General features: G+C 42.3%; 1 protein-coding gene across 1 annotated transcript; it reads left to right on the plus strand.

Annotated features, from left to right (window-relative positions):
* The first annotated feature begins 396 nt into the window (after positions 1-396).
* On the plus strand, positions 397-16,870 carry SEC61A1 (SEC61 translocon subunit alpha 1). Its single transcript, XM_034776272.1, has 12 exons — positions 397-549; positions 2,931-2,998; positions 3,741-3,806; positions 3,908-3,986; positions 4,974-5,105; positions 6,167-6,276; positions 6,550-6,703; positions 9,060-9,220; positions 10,061-10,258; positions 10,888-11,079; positions 12,824-12,900; positions 14,956-16,870. The coding sequence occupies exons 1-12, from the start codon at positions 543-545 to the stop codon at positions 15,140-15,142; spliced, it is 1,431 nt and encodes a 476-aa protein (XP_034632163.1). The 5' UTR covers positions 397-542; the 3' UTR covers positions 15,143-16,870.
* Positions 16,871-20,488: the final 3,618 nt, after the last annotated feature.

Raw genomic sequence — 20,488 nt, forward strand, 5'->3', positions numbered from 1 at the left:
GACAGCTAACCCTGCCTCTCCCCGTCTCCCTCCCCTTCCCCTCCAAAACTTCCAGGTTGCCCCTTCCTGTAAGAAAACTAATGTGCCTAGACCCTCATATTTAAAATGGCGGCTAAACAAGCGGAGACTACAAGTCCCAGCAGGCCATGGGTCACCTTGGGAGAGAGCCTCGCCCCAGGAAGGCGCATGGAATTCTGGGACTTATAGTCCCCTGGGTCCAATAGGTACAAGCGAATAGTCTGAGAAGCGCGTCTTGCCGCAGTGCATGCTGGGTGTTGTGGTATCTGGTGGGTGCAGTGCATGATGGGAATGATAGCGCCTGTGGCCAGGGCGGGATTCGGCGGCGATGGCTGCCGGGAAATTGTAGTTCTTGGGGGTGCCGGAAGTCTGCAGCGCCTGCGCGGAGGAGCTCGCCCGGCGACCCCGTGCGTGGCAGGAAGCGGAAGGGGGCCGGTAGGGCTCGAGCACTGACGTGTCTCTCGGAGTGAGCAGGCGTCTCCGCCCGGCCTCGGCTCCCTCTTTGGACAGCAAAAGCGGCCGAGATGGGGAGTGAGTGTCGGCGCGCAGCCGGGGGCCGCGAGCTGGGGGCGATGGAGGGGTTCCTGAGGCGGGCTCGGGGCGGGGAACCTGCTGCGTAGTCAGTGCAGCGGTCAGGATCCTCTGAATGATCCCCCAGCTGTGCCCCGGGTTGGCAGCGCCCCACCGCCCTTCTCCCCCCTCCCCCAGCTGTGCCCCGGGTTGGCAGCGCCCCACCGCCCTTCTCCCCCCTCCCCCAGCTGTGCCCTGGGTTGGCAGCGCCCCGCCGCCCTTCTCCCCCCTCCCCCAGCTGTGCCCCGGGTTGGCAGCGCCCCGCCGCCCTTCCCCCCCCTCCCCCAGCTGTGCCCCGGGTTGGCAGCGCCCTGCAGTGTGTTCTTTGTGCAGGGGCTGGGAGGTGCTATTGCTTCCTGAAATGTGCTGCCATCCCAGGGTCTGTCCAGGAGCCTTTTCTTCCCCACTAGCCTGTGTTTGGCAATAGGCCCTATCGGGGGTATTAAAGTGGTTACATTTCTGAGAGCCAGGTTGGGCTCATAATGCTGTTTGACACCTTATAGATCTTATTCTTTTATCAAACTGTTAAAACAAGATTATCTTCTTGTAATATGAATGTGCACACTGAGCGGTTGAACACAGTTTTCCTCGTTTCTTTTCCTGCCTCTGCTGCCTTGTAAGTTTGCTTGTATTAGGATCAGGGTTAGCTTTCTCATGATGGCATCCATTCTACCCTTTCTTAGGCTTTTCTTATTAGCTGGGCATTCTAATTTTGGTAACATCAGGAAAGAAATTTTCAGCAGCATGTAAAGTAGCAAATACAAATTTCCTTATGGTAGGAAGGCTCTGTATGATGCCAGGAGGTCAGGCTAGATGACTTGACAGGTACTCTTGACTTCTCTTGCCTGTGGATCGTGTAAAGGTCAGTAGGAGTGCCAGGGCATCTGTTACAGTACCATAGTAAAATGAAACTGCAAGCTGAATGGGTCATGGTCAGTATCCCTAAGCTAAAAATCAGTCATTCTTCCTGAATAACAGAAACCCACAGCAATGAAAGACATTCACGTCCCTAGTTAAAAGAAGCTTCAAGAGGAGGAGAAACTGGTTAGGTTCTGGAAAAGAATTTTGGTTTCATTGTTGTAAAAGGTAGATATGGTATTTGCAGAAAGTGAAAAACCACAGTCCAAGAAATTTCTGTTGGAAATTAATAGCTTAATATTTAGTAAACTGTTTCTGGTCTAGACTTAAACAGGGTACATTTAGTATGAATTTCGTATTTCCACAGAGCTACTGAAAGCGGTCGAGTTTCAGTGCTCTTGTGCTGTCTTTCATGAAATGGATATAAAGGAAGTAAATCCTACCACATAATTTCTGCAATCTGAGATTCGACTGTTGTCCTGAGAGAGTCAGCCTACCTCCCTTTGAATTTCCTTGGACCTAATGTTCCTGTCTTGGAAAAACAGTTTATTTTATAACTGTTAAATCTGAAAGAAGAATTCATAGTTCAGGCCTGTATTATAGATACCTTCCCTTTCCTTAAATCTTAAGGCTCAGATAACTTTCAGACCTCACTTGATTTCTAAGGATAAGCCTCCTCATGCTGGTGAGCAGTTTCACACACAAATCTTGTGGGATTGTTTGAGTAACTGTTTAACCAGTGCCTGTAAGGGGTTCAATCATTCATCCCCAAAGTAGTTTCAACCTTCCACATAAATTCAGTTATTCACATTATGCCTCAAATAACCACCATCAAACAGAAGTTGGAAGGATGTGGAAAAGTATATCTCTAGAAAACAAAATAAGTTAGTGAAACTAACATTCTCTTTCTCATCATTCTCAAGAAAGTTACAAAACACCCAAATCAGCCATGTATAATAAGTTTGTCATTTGTTATCACACTTTTTCAAAGGTGCAACTGCCTTGTTAGTGCAGTTAGCCAGATGTACTTAGGACAGATAAGGGTGAGGTGACCACCTAGTCCCTAGCCTAGGGGTCGGCAACCTTTCGGAAGTGGGGTGCCGAGTCTTCATTTATTCACTCTAATTTAAGGTTTCGCGTGCCAGTAATACATTTTAATGCTTTTAGAAGGTTTCTTTCTATAAGTCTATAATATATAACTAACCTATTGTATGTAAAGTAAATAAAGTTTTAAAAATGTTTAAGAAGCTTCATTTAAAATGAAAATAAAATGCAGAGTCTCCCCGGACCGGTGGCCAGGACCTGGGCAGTGTGAGTGCCACTGAAAATCAGCTCACGTGCTGCAGGTTGCCTACCCCTGCCCTAGCCCTTGCAAATTTAGAAATTTCCATTTTTTAAGATGTCAGTAACTAATCCTCAGGATTGCTATAAATTGCATATCTGTATGTTCACTTTACCATCTAACTTTTGATTTTGTTTTACAGTTAAATTTCTTGAAGTAATCAAGCCCTTCTGTGTTATCTTGCCTGAAATTCAAAAGCCAGAAAGGAAGGTATGTTATTGAGATGTCCTTCAGGACTCTATTTATAAGAGAGAAGTTTTCTAAGCCTAAGGTGTGGTCTACACTCAGTTTTTGTACCAGTGTAACTGTCAGCAGTGCAGCTACTTTTAACTGAAATAGTTACACCATTATAGCCCTTGTGTGAACAGTTATACCCAATCTAAGTCATCTTTATACTGGAATGAGTTCATCCACGGTAGGTGTTGTACTGCTGTAATTATACCAGGACAGTTGAAGCAGTACAACTTATGTGTCAGCAAGGCCTGAGGTATATGACAATATATATCTGAGAGAATTAATTTCAGAGTAGCTAAAAATGGTATCTTAAAATTCAAAATACTCTTTCTTTTCCCCCCATCTCCCTTAAAAACAACTGATTTGAACAAATAATCTTAGATTGGCATTTTTTCTGAGAGCTTTTTTTTTTTTTTTTTTTTGGTAGGCAATTAAACTAAGAATCCGTTTCAGTGGATCAGTACTGGAATTACCTTATACTGCTTGCATAAGATTGTTTGCTTGGATGAAAGTTTCAGTAAAGATTTACCATCTTTCCTTCTAGACTTCATATAGTGTAGATGGAATGAAAAGGGATTTAGTAATTTGCTTCTGTCTAGTATTTTACTATAAGTATGCAGTTACATTTATAGAGTTTAGCTGACTTGTTTAATAGACCATCTGTTGTGACCAGTGACAACCCATTCAGTTTAACTCCCGTCTTTCTCTTTTTCTTCAGATTCAATTTAAGGAAAAAGTGCTATGGACAGCTATCACACTTTTCATCTTCTTAGTATGCTGCCAGGTATGTTTGTAACATTCTTTCATTTTCCTTTCAAATAAAAAGGAGAACAAAGTCAATGCTTTAATTTAACCCCACTTCACTTTCATTGCTTGGAAATTCAGATTCCCCTGTTTGGTATCATGTCATCAGACTCAGCAGATCCTTTCTACTGGATGAGAGTGATTCTGGCTTCAAATAGAGGTAAGATCCTGCTTCAGGTAGCTCAGTTGCCAGCACAGGGCTTTTATACTTCCAGTGGCCGTGTAACTTGGTTTGTTTGAACATTTGGGATTTTAGTCTTAGTTTATAGATTTTTTTTTTTCTCATGAAGTAAACATCTGGATTGGAGCAATAAACACTGCATAATAGAAAATAAATGCTAAATCTGTGGATTGGAATTGGCACAAATGCATTAACATTTTATATGGATAGACACATTATCAATTGCATATATCCAAGTGGAGGGCAAATAGCCTTTGCAGAGAAAGTGGAAACAAGACAGCTCATAAATACCCATATATAATAAACGTTACAAAACTCCTGCAGTACATTTCATGTATTCTGATGCACATTCCCAGCTATAAGATCTCTTTGTACTTTTTTTCTTACTGACACCTTTGGTCAGTCACACAGAGTAAAACCTATGCTGGCTGCTCGGTTGTCCAGTTGCTCATTGAAGCTTTTTTGTGCTGATATAAATCAGATACAGTATCAATCACTTCAATGCACCATTTGATACTAGTTCAGGTGTGTGTGTGTATATGTATTGGGTGATATCGATTGATTGTAGCATAATGGGAAGTGCAGAGATTTGCATGTCACTGAAAAACGTTGCACAGTGACCGATTATACCAAAAAAATATTTGAATGCTCTCCTTCAAAGAAAGAGAGTGAAGCTTTACCATTTCTACACCATCTTATATCTGACGTAGGTACGCCAGAAAGCAGTAACTTTAATGCAGGGCACGTGATACTAAGGAGTGATTCATTGTCTAGCAAATTAATTTTCATCAAACTTCAGTTACCTTCTAAAGCTTTTCTTTTTAAACTGACTCAGAAGGAAGTGCCATGTGTCTCTTATTGTTCTATCTGTACCATGAGGAGGTGGGAGGAATGAAAAGTCAAACTTTGCACTTTGTGGGGGTCTAGAAATGCAACAACTGTCATTCTGCTTTCTGCATCTGACAGGAACGTTGATGGAGCTGGGTATTTCACCCATTGTCACTTCTGGGCTCATCATGCAGCTCTTGGCTGGTGCCAAGATAATTGAGGTTGGGGACACTCCGAAAGACAGAGCTCTCTTCAATGGGGCGCAGAAATGTAAGTAGCAGCTGATATCATAGAATCATAAAATATCAGGGTTGGAAGGGACCTCAGGAGGTCACCTAGTCCAACCCCTGCTCAAAGCAGGACCAATCCCCAGACAGATTTTTGCCCTAAATCCCTAAATGGCCCCCTCAAGGATTGAAGTCACAACCCTGGGTTTTAGCAGGCCAATGCTCAAACCACAGAGCTATCCCTCCCCCATATCAAGGAGGCTCATCTAGAACGAGGCCTGACATTAACAAAGGAAGTTGTGAACTTGATCCTCTGAAAAATCTTGGAATCTCATGTGTAGGCCTCCCCAGATGTTAGATTTCTTGAATCTGAATTTGTCAGTACTTCAGTGCTCTGATTTATTGTCTGCTGTTTCTTGGCCTATGTGAAATTATCTGATGAGCTTCAGTTGAGTTCTTAGTAGTTGTCACATGATGGTGTCCCTGCTGCAGTCTCAGCAGAGAGGCCAAATATTAAATGGACCATGGAGACCCAAATACCGCCCAGATCTCTGTGATCAAGGCAATTTTGATGTGGGAGAAGGGTGAGGCAATTCTGTGCTGCCGATGTCCTTCTTGTGTGAACCATCTTGAGACTCAAGTCCTTTTAAAGTTGGCTCTTTTCAGCAGTAAATGTTGCTATGCTCTCTCTGCAAGATACAGATTTCAGTTAATTTTAGTCAGATCTTCCCTACAACTTGTTTCTATACAAGGAACAATTAAGTTCCAAAATCTGTTTACTGAAGAAAAACTCACCTAAACTGCTTACGTATCAGCTTAATGCTTTACTTTTATTTTAAAAAATATTTCCTGCAAACAAGAGTGTTTAACACTGAGAATGTTGCTTCATCTGTTTTAGATTAGTTTTCTCTCTCATTACTGCTGAGCAGTGTTTCTGTTGATCTTAGAGTTTCCGGTGACTGATTTCAGGGATCAATGTTCATTTTGACATTGCATTTAGATGTCTATTTCATTAATTATTGTGTACTCCTTCTCCCTGCTACCCTTTTTCACTGGTCTGCAAATGTCATATAAACAGACAGTATTTTTTGTCTTCTTTTACAGTGTTTGGCATGATTATTACAATTGGTCAGTCTATCGTCTATGTAATGACGGGGATGTACGGAGACCCATCTGAGATGGGTGCTGGTATCTGTTTGCTTATCACAATTCAGGTAACTTTTATACCACCCCCTCTACATCACTCCTCAAAACCATACTTCCCTTTTATCCTAAAGGAGTCTAGAAGGTGCAGTTATACAGCCTCATGGAGTGATGGGAAAGGAGTGAGGAGAATTGAAAGCACACGTGTCTGCCAACCAAAGAGGATATCTGATCTTCTCCTTGTCATCCTTAATGGAACAAAACATTTGTATCAAGTTAGCATTATTACAGAAAATAAAAAAGGATGATGCCTCCAGTAAATAATGCTGTTTCTTTTCTTGTAGCTTTTTGTAGCTGGACTGATAGTTCTACTATTGGATGAGCTTCTACAGAAAGGGTATGGTCTTGGTTCTGGCATCTCTCTCTTCATTGCTACCAACATCTGTGAGACTATTGTATGGAAGGCATTCAGCCCCACCACTGTGAACACAGGCCGAGGTAACTCATACTCTGTGTTCTTTGATTGTGTTAGGATTTAAGTATTCTGTAATATGAAAGATGACTAGATTATCTGAGTAGCTTCATGTGCACTTTTCCGCATTCTAAAGCTCCAACCCATACATAGCAATTTCTACAGTAACCTTCCAGAGCACAGAGAATTTCAGCAACAGAAAAGTTGTATTTCTATGCACAAAAGAAAAAAATAAGGAAATTAAGTGAAATAGTAAATAAATAGTGCTCCTGACCTCTCAGCCCATGTAATTTTTATCAAGTGGAATCCTAATTATAATAGAGAAGTTTGTATGCAAGGTGCAAATGCATGTGTAATGCAAATACTGTGAGAAAAGACTCCAGAGGTTTAAGATCAGTTGTATTTAGGCAGCATATTACCTTGCTTGAGGGAGGGAGTGCCTCCTGCCACTCAGCAGCTACCCTTATTGTTGATTTGAGTGGCACTTTTTCCAAAGACTAATCAAATCATCAGTTGCAAGGATAGGGAATGAGATTCCACAGGGGACACGAAGAACTGCAGGGAGAGAGGAGATGGAAGTATTGGATGCTTACGGGGAAGGCAACTAATTTCAGTTGTGCAAATCAGCTGTAACTCTATAATATAGGATGATCAAGTGTTCAGTCCACAGTGTTCTCTATTTACTTTGCATTGTCCATTGTAAGTCTGCAGAATACATCCACCAGACTTTGCCGTTCTTCATTCCAGATTCTGATTAAAGAATACATTTAAGGAAACAGTAATCTTAACAACATAAGAATGGTCATACTGGCTCAGACCAATGGTCCAGCTAGTTCAGTATCCTGTCTTCTGACATTGCCCAGTGCTGCATGCTTCAGAGGGAATGAACAGAACAGGACAGTTACTGATGATCCATCCCCTGTTGTCCAGTCTCAGCTTCTGGCAGTCAGAGGCTTAAGGACACCCAGAGCATGGGGTTGTGACCCTGACCATCTTGGCCAATAGTCATTGATGGACCTATCGTCCATGAATTTATCTAATTGTTTTTTGAACCCAGTTACGCTTTTGGCCTTCACAACATCTCCGGCAACAAGTTCCACAGGTTGACTGTATTGTGTGAGGAAGTTCTTCCTTATGTTTGTTTTTAGCCTGCTGCTTTTTAATTTCATTGGGTGATCTCTGGCTCTTGTGTTATGTAAAGGGGTAAATAACACTTCTTTATTTACTTTCTCTACACCGTTCATGATTTTTTAGATCTCTATCATATCAGTCTTCAGTCGTCTCTTTTCCAAGCTAAACAGTCCCAATCTTTTTAATGTCTCCTCATATGGAAGCTGTTCCATACCCCAATCATTTTTATTGCCCTTCTGTGTACTTTTTCCAATTTTTTGAGATGGGGAAACCAAAACTGTATGCAGTATTCAAGGTGCGGGCATACCATGAATTTATGTGGTGGCATTATCTATCCCTTTCTTAATGGTTCCTAATCTTCAGAATTGGTTGCTGGGAGGCTTATGAGTCTGTCATTTCAAAATGTCACTTTTTATTCAAAGGGCAATGGTTTTTTCCCCACAGAATTCATAGTTATGGCAGAATCCAAGCTGCTGCTTATTAAGACTCTTGGGTCCATAAATTTTGAACGCTCTTCTTTCTGTGTGATTTTTCAGCAGGACAGGAGAGTAAAAATTGCTTGCTTTGTGATAGTGAGTTCTCAAAGCACAGAACTTCAAAGTAGGAAAACAAAACAATGCATTTCTTTGAAATGTAGCTCTGTCATAAAAAGTGATTACAACTCTGTTTCCCTTTTAATCCCATGCAGCTGTGTTTTGCTCTGTGTCTATTGCTGATAAGTACTCTGGAAAACCTAGATTTCTAACAAGAAATTTGTTCTCTTGTGCAGATTGCTAGAACTTTTTTGGATAATTCAGTGCTTCATGATGCTCTGAATTCTGCTGGTATAAAGGGTGCTGTTTACATCTCTCTTGTTCCCTGTGTTTTATAGAATCATTGTTTTGTCTTCTAGTATGTTCTTTGGCACTGTCTAAAATAGTCATATGGTGTGGAATCCATCCCTGTATGGCATTAGCAGATGTACCTTGCACTATGAAGACAATTGCGTTCTTCCTTCTATTCACGTTTCTTATAGAAGGAATTGCCTTTAGTGTGAGATTTTTCAAGAGTGCTCAGCATTGGTCTAACTGATCCTATAGAAATCAATGGTAAAGCCCTTACTCACTTTAGTGGGATCAGAGTTAAGCCAACAGCAAGTGCTTCTGATAATCCCACCCTAAATATTGTATTTCAGAAGCCTAGTTAATGTCTCAGTTCAGGTATTAAGATACCTGAACTCATTGTCCTTCCCCTCTCCCTTTCTCATTTAAGGAATGGAGTTTGAAGGAGCCATTATTGCTCTGTTCCATCTGCTGGCTACTCGTACGGACAAAGTCAGAGCTCTCCGAGAGGCTTTCTACCGCCAGAACCTACCTAACCTCATGAACCTGATTGCCACCATTTTTGTCTTTGCTGTTGTCATTTACTTCCAGGTCAGTCAGAATCTAGAATAATGTTTAAAACTACTGCCAGTGGATATAGTAAAGTCATCTATTTCCTGGTACAAATGCAGTGTGATAAATTTGGGGTACAGATCCTGACAATACTTCCATAGAAAAGTTGACAATTGTGAAGATAAATATGAATTTAAGAAGTTCAAAATCTTAGGCTCTTTTGTGGCTTTTTAAATGAGAACGGACATGGCTGGGTGTTTTAAAAATGGATTTTTTTTCTGCAGCCTGAAGAGTTAAACTTCACCTTTTTAGTGCATACAGAAGACTCCTAATGACTAGTAGATGTCAGCCAGGGCTTCAGTTACTTGATCTGAAAAGGCTGGAACTCCACCCTTGGCTTTCTGTGGCCTCCAAAAGGCTTGAGAATTATTGTAGGCTGAGAGAGATGATGGATGTGCACTAACAGACCTTGCCAAAAATGCCTCAACATTTTGCTGAAAATACCATGAACCCATAAAAACCTGAGTCCATTTTGGAATTTATTGCAGCAAAATGGCCAATAAGTAGCAAATGAGGGGTTTTTGTGTGTGTAGCTTTGAAATTTCCGCTTCTGGGCATTATGCTGAGTTCTTCCTGCAATTTCAGACTCACCTTTGAATATTTTGGCATTTCATAAATTCACATATTTAAGCTACCCTGTCCAACAATCTGAGTTGGTCTGAGGTCTTGGCAGAAGGGTTTAAATAGAGGGCTGAGCTAGTAGAATGTTTGACACTCACATGGTTCACGGCAAGATTTTTGTTGAGACGTTGTGTGGTGCCTGTGCTGTCTGCATGTTTTACTTCAGTTACAGTGCGGTTTTTACTTGGCATTTTTCAGGGCTTCAGAGTGGACCTCCCTATCAAATCTGCCCGCTACCGTGGCCAGTACAACACTTACCCAATCAAGCTGTTCTATACTTCCAATATTCCCATCATTCTTCAGTCTGCCTTGGTATCTAATCTGTATGTGATCTCCCAGATGTTATCTGCTCGCTTCAGTGGCAACTTGTTGGTTAGCCTGCTGGGCACCTGGTCTGTAAGTATCCACCTGTTTTCTGTAGCCTGTTGTACATCATGCAGGGGCCCCACTAGAACGGCCAGCTTCGCACATGATCTCTGTAAACATAGTGACACTTTCCCTGGCAAAATTATGCACATTGAGACTAGCAGCCCAACATGTGATGTTGCTTTTTAATGAAGGGAAAACAGAGTCCTGTGGCACCTTATAGACTAACAAATGTTTTGGAGCATAATCTTTCGTGGGTGAATACCCACTGTCAGATGCATGGGACGGTACCACAGGACTTTGTTGCTTTTTACAGATCCAGACTTAACATGGCTACCCCTCTGATACTTTCCCTTCATTATTGACTGTGGAATACATGGTCTTCTACATTCACCATGTGTATTTAATCTGTGGCTTGCTATTATTTTTTCCTCCCTTGCAAACCCAGTATATATTTTTTTTTTTATTTGTCCCTTGTGTTCCTATCTTTAATTTAGAAACTGCTCATAATCTGAAACTTGAATTCCCTTGTGCAGCCCATGTGTACACACAAGCTCGACCTTTTAACGAAGAGATGATACATTTAACCAGGGTTAGTCTGACTGCTAACAAATAAGGACACAAAACTAAACAGTACAAACCTATTTGTTTCTTTTCAGGATACTTCATCTGGAGGCCCTGCTCGCTCTTATCCAGTCGGTGGACTTTGTTATTATCTGTCACCCCCTGAGTCCTTCGGTTCGGTGTTAGAAGACCCTGTCCATGCAGTTGTTTATATTGTGTTTATGTTGGGCTCCTGTGCTTTCTTCTCCAAGACATGGATTGAAGTTTCTGGCTCCTCTGCCAAAGATGTAAGTTAAAGAAATAGGTTTACAGGATAAAACCAGGAGAATTATTCTGCAGTAATTACTCCCTCAGCAATAATATTGTGAAATGGACAGTATAGGCCTAGTGCCAAACGTACCTCTTAGTAATATCACCACTTATGTGGAGTGCCTTTTTGGCTGTGGATTGCAAAGCACTTAAAGCTGGGTAAGCATTTCTGTCCCCATTTTACAGAGGGGAAAACAGGCACACAGGTAGAACCCTGATCTCCTGATTGCCATTTGGTGCCCTATTCACTGGATCACATGGCCTCACCCAGCCCCACCCAAAAAACCCTAGGTGGGTGGTGTAGGAATAGAGATGTCTGAGATGCTTGAATATCACTTGAGTCGCATAGATAGAAACAGAACAATATGAAAGTGAAACTTCTTCATAAGGAGCATAGTGCGTAGCCTGGAGCACTACATTTGGAGCATAGTGGTCAGATGACAGCTGCACTGTGTGAGGGTAATTATCTCATTAAAAACATACACACCGTATTTTAATACTTCTGTGCCTGGAAAAAACAAGCTCTTCAAGAAGGCCAATGGCATATTGGGCTTTATAGTAGGAGCATTGTCAGCAGATTGATTATTCCCATCTATTCGGCACTGGTGAGGCCACACCTGGAGTATTGTGTCCAGTTTTTGTCCCCTGCTCACTACAGAAGGGATGTGGACAAATTGGAGAGAGTCCAGCGGAGGGCAACGAAAATAATTAGGGGGCTGTGGCACATGACTTAAGAGGAGAGGCTGAAGGAACTGGGGTTATTTAGTCTGCAGAAGAGAAGAGTGAGGGGGGGATTTGATAGCAGCCTTGAACTACCTGAAGGGGGGTTCCAAAGAGGATGGAGCTCAGCTGTTCTCAGTAGTGGCACATGATAGAACAAGGAGCAATGGTCTCAAGTTGCAGTGGGGGAGGTCTAGGTTGGATATTAGGAAACACCATTTCACTAGGAGAGTGGTTAAGCACTGGAATGGGTTACCTAGGGAGGTGGTGGAATCTCCATCCTTAGAGGTTTTTAAGGCCCGGCTTGACAAAGCCCTGGCTGGGATGATTTAGTTGATGTAGGTCCTGCTTTGAGCAGGGGGTTGGACTAGATGACCTCCTGAGGTCTCTTCCAACCCTAATCTTCTATGATCTTTATGGGGACTGATAACTGGAAGTAGTTGTGTTTCAGATTCCCTTAATTGGAGGTATGTTAAAAATAGTTCAGCACATCTACATACCAGTAGCTGGCCTATCTAATCTTCAGTCATTCAGATGTGTAACACTCAAGAAAAAAATATTTCATTCTTAAATTGCATTGCTTGTAGCTATTGGAGATGGTAAAATGGCTGACAGTATGGCAGGTTTTAGTTAGGAAGAAATAGCTTTTTGCATCTTGAGGAATAATTAAAGAAATGGAATACACACAATGAACATTTTCATTTGGGATGGATCTGGCTGCTTGCTGCCAAATGTGGCTGAGGTCCTACCTGGAGCTCTGTACAGATCTTGGTTGGGTTTTGCTTGTGTGTCACTCTATTAATCATGGCTTAGAGTAGTGGAACAAGGCATCTTACATTTTAAACATAATAATTGGGAAAAGCTCCACTTTGTTTTTATTCTGTTTCTTGGAAGATGGCTGATATGTAATCACAGAAATGTCATGCTTTTAATTCCAGATAGCTAGGTGGTTCTGTGAAATTAACCTAAAAAAATGAAACTAAATTTCTTGGCTCAATACAGGTTGCCAAACAACTAAAAGAGCAACAGATGGTAATGAGGGGCCACAGAGAAACCTCCATGGTCCACGAACTAAACAGGTGAGCTACAAATATGTCAGTGGCTATATGTACCAAGTGTGGAATATACTGCTGTTCATGTAATATCAGTGCTACAATAAGCATTGTCTTCAGAAGATTAGAACTTGGATGTCCTTTCAAGCTCAGTCCTAGGGTGCTAGCCTACTGCATAAGGTCATGTCTCCTGCTGGAGGCTGGGCCTATAAACACTGCAGTCTACTGCTACTTCGCAGCTGAAGGATTTAGCTCTAGTAGTAGACCTGTGTCTCTGGTGCTGAAGGTCCTGGGTTCAGTCCTTGCTGACAGCCATGGTGTGAGCATGCAAACATATGGTTCCTCGCATCAATATAAAAGCTCTCACACAAACAGCCTACCAATCAGCTGGCCCAGTTACCTCCAAAAGTCCTCCATTGAAGGGTGATGGGTATGGAATCACCTAACTTTGTAAGTAGTTATTCTAATTGGTCTTGAGCAGTGGCTCTCAAACTTTTGTACTGGTGACCCTTTTCACATGGCACGCCTCTGAGTGCAATCCCCCCCCCCCCTTTTAAAATTAAAAACCACTTTTTTATATATATTTAAGACCATTATAAATGCTGGAGAAAAGTCAGGTTTGGGGTGGAGGTTGACAGCTCGTGACCCCCCCGCCCCGTAATAAGGTTGTGACCCCCTGAGGGGTCGCGACCCCCTGTTTGAGAACTCCGGGTCTTGAGTCTGCTGGTGGTTGTGAGAACTGCAAAAGCCTGAAAGATAAAACTTGAGATGTGGCTGCATGCATGCAACAATTTTCATTCATTTTTACTGCATTGTTAGTAATAGATTCAGCACTTTACATTTTCAAAGTGTTGCATAAACATTAATCTTTTACAGTAAATGTTATTAATCATAGTTGCAGATGTCTCGGTTACATACCTCTGTGGGTAAGAGCTACAGTCTTCTAAATGATTTTGTTTTAAATCCCAAACAAATATTTAATAAACTACTTGGTGCAGCGGTGGGGCACAAAGTGACGCTTTGAGTTCTGCAGTGCTTCCCACTGCAGTTATTATCTCTAATATGGAGGTGTAATATGTGGCGAGACTACAGGTCCCAGTCTGATTTGCCCCATCTCAATCCTAGCTGTAAGCCACTTGAAATGAGATGGAGTATTTCCTGGGACCCAATTGCCATGTGTTTAAAGATGTGGCTGGTTGCAGTCTATTCCATTCCATTCCCAGGCAGCTTGGCAATGTTTGTCCTCAGCTGGGCCATGCTTGGGCCCCGTTGCCTAGTATGCCTAGCCTAGAGCATGTTCCTCCTCTTGGCTTGCTGGACCAGGGAGGAAGAGGGTGTTTTGTTACTGAGGGCCTTGGTTTTTATTTGTAATAGTTTATCTTAAACTTCAGGGGAGCTGCTGAAAAAATATTTAAGGTGCCTAGTTGTATGAGGTCTAGCTCCCTGTTCTTACTTTTAATGGGATTGATTTTTCCCTCATAGAAAACACTCACCTCTTCGATTCAGACTGTTCTCCCAGCTAGGTATATCCTACAGCAGAGCTCTCCAAAGTGTGGGGCATGGCACCCTAAGAGATGTGGAGGAACCCTTGGGGGGGGGGCACAGTGGGGCCTGGGCCAGCCCCCACGGGGGTGGGGGGTGCCACCCAGACCCTCACTGCCCCCAGCTCTGGTTCCACCCCCAGCCGCGTCCACAGCTCCCAGCCCTGCACCTGTCCCTGTCCTCAGCCTCGGCTTGGCTCCACTCCCAGCCCCCAGCCTCAACCGCTAGCCATGGCTCCATTCCCATCCCGGGGCTGAGGCTGGGGGCAAGGCCGGGAGCGGAGCCGCACCTGGCCGTGGGCCCATCACAAGCCGGCTGCAACTTTGCTCCCGCCCCCAGCTTTGGCCCATGGCCCCAGCCTTGACCCCCTTTCCCCGTGGCCACATCTCAGGCTGCAGTGGGGGCATGGACAGGACTACAGTGTGGCAGGGCATGACCCTCAAGTTTGGGGACCACTGTCCTACAGGAATACCAATCCCTGGTGCGAAAGGTAGCTTAATGTCTGACTGACTACTTTCCTTTTACTATTGTATTTTACAGGTACATTCCCACAGCTGCTGCATTTGGTGGTCTCTGCATTGGTGCTCTCTCTGTCCTGGCAGACTTCCTTGGGGCAATTGGGTCTGGAACTGGAATCTTGCTAGCTGTTACTATCATTTACCAGTACTTTGAAATTTTTGTAAAGGAACAGAGTGAAGTTGGGAGCATGGGAGCTCTTCTTTTCTAAACCCAGCTTCTCATGGACCTAGGAAAGGGGAAGGCTTTTTCTTGAATTATCCAGTCAGGTGAAAAGAAATAAAACAAACTCGGGCACATCATGCTATAGGAACATGTATTTTAATAATGTTTCCAAAGTGCATTTCCTTTTGTTCACTTTTTAGCATATTGTTTGTGTTTTATAAATGTTGGAAAATGTGCAAAAACACTTTTAAAGAAAATGGATTATTTTTAATTACTTATTAGGAAAACCAACTTCCTGAATTGGATTTAGTTTGACAGCTCTTTAATTTTTCATCCCCTTGCAGGAATGATAGATCTGAAGCCTTTATAGGTTTCAATAAATAGACATGGGGGGAGGGCTATGTATTGGAAGGGATGTTTTTTCCATATATTTTGTGTTTGCAACTCCTCTGCAGTGGATTAGATGAGAGAAATCTCTCCCTCTGATGCTGGAGTTCATTAATTATGGTTGTAAGCACAAACAGTGTTTAATGTGTTCAGTTTTGTATATTTTTTGGAATATGGCATATTTGGTGAGGCATTTTCAGTGTATTTTTACAAAGGTGTCTCTCCTTCCAAATGTCTTGTAAACTAAGCTAGGTCTTGTCAAATGCTGAATATTGGCTTGAGACTGTTGCCTAGTTTCTATAGAGGTTAGAAATGCTTTCCCTTCCATAAACTGAAAACTCAGGTCAGTGTAGGTTTCTCCAGGGGGAAGCAATTATTGTGCCTAAGAGTTGTAACCTTAAACTTGGTAATGTGGGGAAGCCTTGTAAATGTTCTAACTACCATTGACCACAGTCATTTTTAGCTCTGGCACTGAAACTAGTTGGGAATTGCATGTCACAACTTTTTAGAGGCAAATCTTCTTTTGATAAACCCAGACTTCTCTCATTAAAAATAAGTAATAGTCTAGCAGCAATGAGGATATCATCATCTGACTGCTTGTTTCTAGTGAATTGTGTGAGATTCATTGCTACAGAATACCACAACTGTAATTTACTTATCTGTCCCACAGTACCTAATTTATGGTCCTGGACAGGAGATTAGTTTGATAACTTTGTCACTGCCCGTGTAGAAAGCATCCTTTTGCCATCTCTGAAGTATGCTTAAAAATATACCCTTGCTGACTTGAATAGTGTGTAGTGAAAACACTTGCCTGGACACCTATGGCCTCCTGTTTTGTTTTGAGGGCCACTCCTATCAAAATGGAGAACTCGCCTTAAAAGTTAAAGGAAACTGAAAAAAATCCTCAACTTCTAATTTTAATTTAGATTGGTCCTAGGCACATTAAATGTTGATAAATGCAAACATTTTGTGTACAAAAGAATCCTGCAAGTAAAGTTTCTTCCTCAAACAGTGTTGGTCAACCTGAGAACCAGAATGGGAAGTAGTAGTGCTGGAGTGTTTCTCTGTACTGCACCAATATGATTGTATTTTCTATTGTTACTCTGAAAATGTAAAAGATGGTTTGTGCTTCGATGAATGACAGAATCATTTCTATTACGTGTTCCTGAGAAAAGTAGAGACAGGGCCAGAAACTCATGCTGTATTTGCCACCAAGTTCTACCAAATGTGTGCGAATTTTGCAGGCTCTGTATGCTATGTACCTATCAATAGAAAATTAAACGCTTAAAATGGGACAAGGACCTGAATTGGAAAAAGGGCAAAAGTGATGGAATAAAGTAGCCATGAATAAAGAAAATGTTCTAAAAGTCCACTTGTTAACTTCACACAACATTTGTTCTGTTTTTTGTCCAGGGTCTGTTTTGAAATAGCAGCATGTGACAACAGAGTTTTTGATACAAAATCTGAGATAGTTCAGAGGTGACTTTTGATGGGGGTGTCTTTCAGAAAGACCAGTCAAGGACCTTACTTCTGGGCAAACAGTTCTGGCTGGGCTGGAACTGTATTTGCGTTTTCAGTTAGAACTTTTCTTTGAACTGGCTGCAGTTTAGATCAACAGTTCTTGAGTTCCTGGTGAATAGCACTTGTTCTGTGCATCTGCATTTTGTTGTCTAGTGGTGGAACTTTATACATCTTCAAGCAGATATGTCCTGAAGGCAGGATCTGATGATCATACAGTGGACATCTAGAATAAAAACAAAGAGCTAATGCCTAACCAGTCTGCTTTATAATTAAATAAAGTACATCTTTGGAACTAACAGTTGACTTTTAGTGCTTTAAATATTGCTGCAAGTGCATGTCTAAAAAACTCTGAAAATGAATGTTAAGACTGATGCGTACTAAAGAGTGTACAAAGACAATTCCTGCCCCCAGAGAATTTAGCTATAAAACAGGATTCAGCAGGTATCTTAAGACATGCAAATGAGCATCACGACAGGGATGATGAGGTGAAAAAAAACAACAGAGTTTGATAACAGCGGAAGTATTGCCCAATATCTAAATGTTACTAAATGTGTCTCTACGAAAGTTCTCTATAGCATGACCCTATTTAATTAAAAGAATCAAGGGGTGAGTGGTTTCAGACTATTTTCGGCCCTGTCCTCTAAGGTCGCAGTTTTCTGATGTCGTGAGGAAGGAAGACGTTAATTTGCTTTTCAGGTGGCATTCTTTCCTTCCTCTGAAAATGCTCTTCACTCTGCTCTTGTGAAGTTCAACCTGGGCTGTCATTTGTAATGCCACCGTAGAGCAGAGATTCTCAGTAGTGTGTGCAGCAGAATGGGGCTGTGGTGCTGTTCGATGCACTTCAGCAGCTTGGAAAAAAAGGACATCTGAAATAACGTAAATACTTTCTACATAAGCAATAGTTGTAGTTGCCATAGGGATATTTTGTGATCACAAAAGGGAGGAAGTGGTCCACACAACTGTAGATATGAGGGGAGGCATCCATAAGGTAATCTCTGTTAAAAAGTTGTCTGCACCAAGGAAAACCTTAAGAACCCCTGTTGTAGGCAATATTCTAAATGGATTGTGTAGAGAAGGGGCCAGTCCCTGGTGCAACTGTAGCTAGCACTATGGAGAATTTATTTACCGTGGCAAAGCACTTTGCAACTAAGCTATTGATCATCTCTATGTCTCTGAGGCATAAAATGAGATTATGATTTGTGCAATATGCTAGTTGGGGCAAATCTTCAATAAATGTGGAATCTTGACTCTACCTTCTGCTTTTCCCACTTGATCTCCCTTTCAATCAGTGTCGGTAAGCAGTGACATGTTTCGGGTGGCCTTCAGCTCCCTCCAGCCTCACAAAGTCGCGTGCGGCTTTTTGTGCACAGCTGTTTGCTTGTTGACAGGGTATGATATAATTGACAGGTGCTCAGTCAGCTTTGTTGGTGCCTGGAATGCTAACGCAGTTTCCTGATGTGTCTCAGTACGCTGACTGAAGTTTATGCCCTTGGGAAGGGCACTATGGCCCAGTGGATGTACTCATTGAAGGAGGAGGGGGCCTTCACAAAGAAGCGTACACGGATATGGAGGAAAGCTAACGAAATTTTGAAGCTCTCTTATTTCGTATGCTGCTTGAACTGTCTACTTTTGGAGTTTTTCTGCCTTTCCCTTTGCCAGATTTCTGACATGAAATTCTAGCCTTTGCCTGCTTCCTGCCTAAAAAGGTCGCAGTTTGAACTTTGGCCAGCAAGGATCAACATCACTGGCATCCTCCCAGCTGTCCAGGGACATCTGCAGGTGTTCAAACAATGACTGCTTGTTGAAACTTCTTTTGTTCCATGAAAGAGGATCTTCCAGTTTATCCAAACATCCCTGAAGAACTCTTTTGAAATTGTAACAGCAGCTTTCCCACTGGGGGGTGCTGTTCTACTGCAGTTCAAGGCACTAGTTCCTTGATGTTGAAAAAGCAGTTAAACATGCATCACAGGTGTAGTTGTCTTCTTGCTTTATTTTTGTGCGTTTGTTTCGATGTGGTGCACTGATATGCGGTAAAGGGTAAAATTGTAGGGAACAGTGTTATCAAATATATTGGCATAGCCCCTAGAATCAGAAATGAGGCCCCACGGTGGGGAGCTGTACAAATGCATATAATTGTAGTCCTATTTTAGTGCTTACAGTCTATGAAAGCATTTGGGCCACACAACCTGCGTCCCAGGGAGGCTGCAGCTGTCAGTGTCACTTAATCTGCAGAACTTTGCCACACAATCTGTGCGAAATTGACACCTGGATTGGGACAATTTTTACAGGATCGAGAAGACATGAAATTGCAGGGGGAAGAACAAACTTAAAAACAAAAGAAAAATATATTCTATGTTGGGGTCCTAATTAGTCAGCAAGACTTTGTTTCCATTTCACAATATGAGAACAGACTGGCCTACTAAAACAGGGTACACATCCTAGGGTCTAGTTTCTTGTTGCCAACTTGGCTAGTATGATATTTGTAATAGCCAGGGAGTCACCACTTGCTAGAAAGGAAATACCATGGCAATTGGCACCTCTCTTGGCAGTTACCAGTGAGAAGCTAGGGACTGCAAGGGAACAGAGACTGCCATGCCTTGTCACCATGGAGTGGATGCTCATAGTCAGAAATGGGACACAGGTGATCAGGGATGTGGGGGGTAAGGAAGCCTCTTCCAGGCATCAGGCCTGTTCATCTGAATGTACTAGAGTTTTAAAAACAGAAGGAATACTATTGGATAAGCTATGAGTCAAACACTTCTTCATTGCTTTAGTGAAATCAGAAGGATGACCTGTATGGATCCCGTCCCAGACCCCGTCATGTGTGCTCTGGACAAGCTGCAGCTGATAATTCCCACATATGAAGTGAGCACTGGCTCTCACTGAGGAAGACACTAGCCATCTGAAACATCCATTTTTGAATGTTATTGTGTCTGTAGCCATTCATTGGTTTACGGATCTGGTAGCTGTGCTTTCTGTGGTATAGAGAAGACAACATGCAGGTTTTCCTGATAGTCTCCCTCCAGCTGGGTAAAGAAGAGCAAGACTCTTCAGCTTTCTTCTGATTTTTTTTTTTTTTCAGTGCTGTCCATTTCTGGAGCAGTCCAGGCTAGTGAAAGCAGGCTAGAATTTGTAATAAACTTTCTCCTTAAATGACGAAGCCAGTAAAGGTTTAATTATGGAGCATGGCCTTAGACAATTGCCAGCAGCTGAGAAATATAAACTTTTCTATTTTCATTCTGCTTCAAACTCGTGTGTGTGTTTATATAATGGCTGCCTCAGCCTGCCTGGCTGTTTCGATGATCACTTTGGACCAAGTTGAGGAGGAGGTGGGGACCAGCTCTTTACTTCCTGTGATGCATATTGTAGACAGCATTTTTAGTCTATAGGCAAGAGGAGAGGTTAATTCCTCACTGGGAGGGACTGTGCCAATAAGTGATCAGAGTAAGTAGTGACTTCAGTGGGGCCAAGATTTCACCTTTGT

The sequence above is a fragment of the Trachemys scripta genome, chromosome 7 (genome assembly GCF_013100865.1).
Source record: "Trachemys scripta elegans isolate TJP31775 chromosome 7, CAS_Tse_1.0, whole genome shotgun sequence".
NCBI classification, from domain to species: Eukaryota; Metazoa; Chordata; order Testudines; family Emydidae; genus Trachemys; species Trachemys scripta.

Bases quoted from the DNA above. Each gene is read 5' to 3' on its own strand.
- SEC61A1 (XM_034776272.1), top strand. The intron at 10,259-10,887 runs GTAAGTATCCAC...GTTTCTTTTCAG, and splicing joins GCCTGCTGGGCACCTGGTCT to GATACTTCATCTGGAGGCCC. The intron at 12,901-14,955 runs GTGAGCTACAAA...TGTATTTTACAG, and splicing joins ATGGTCCACGAACTAAACAG to GTACATTCCCACAGCTGCTG.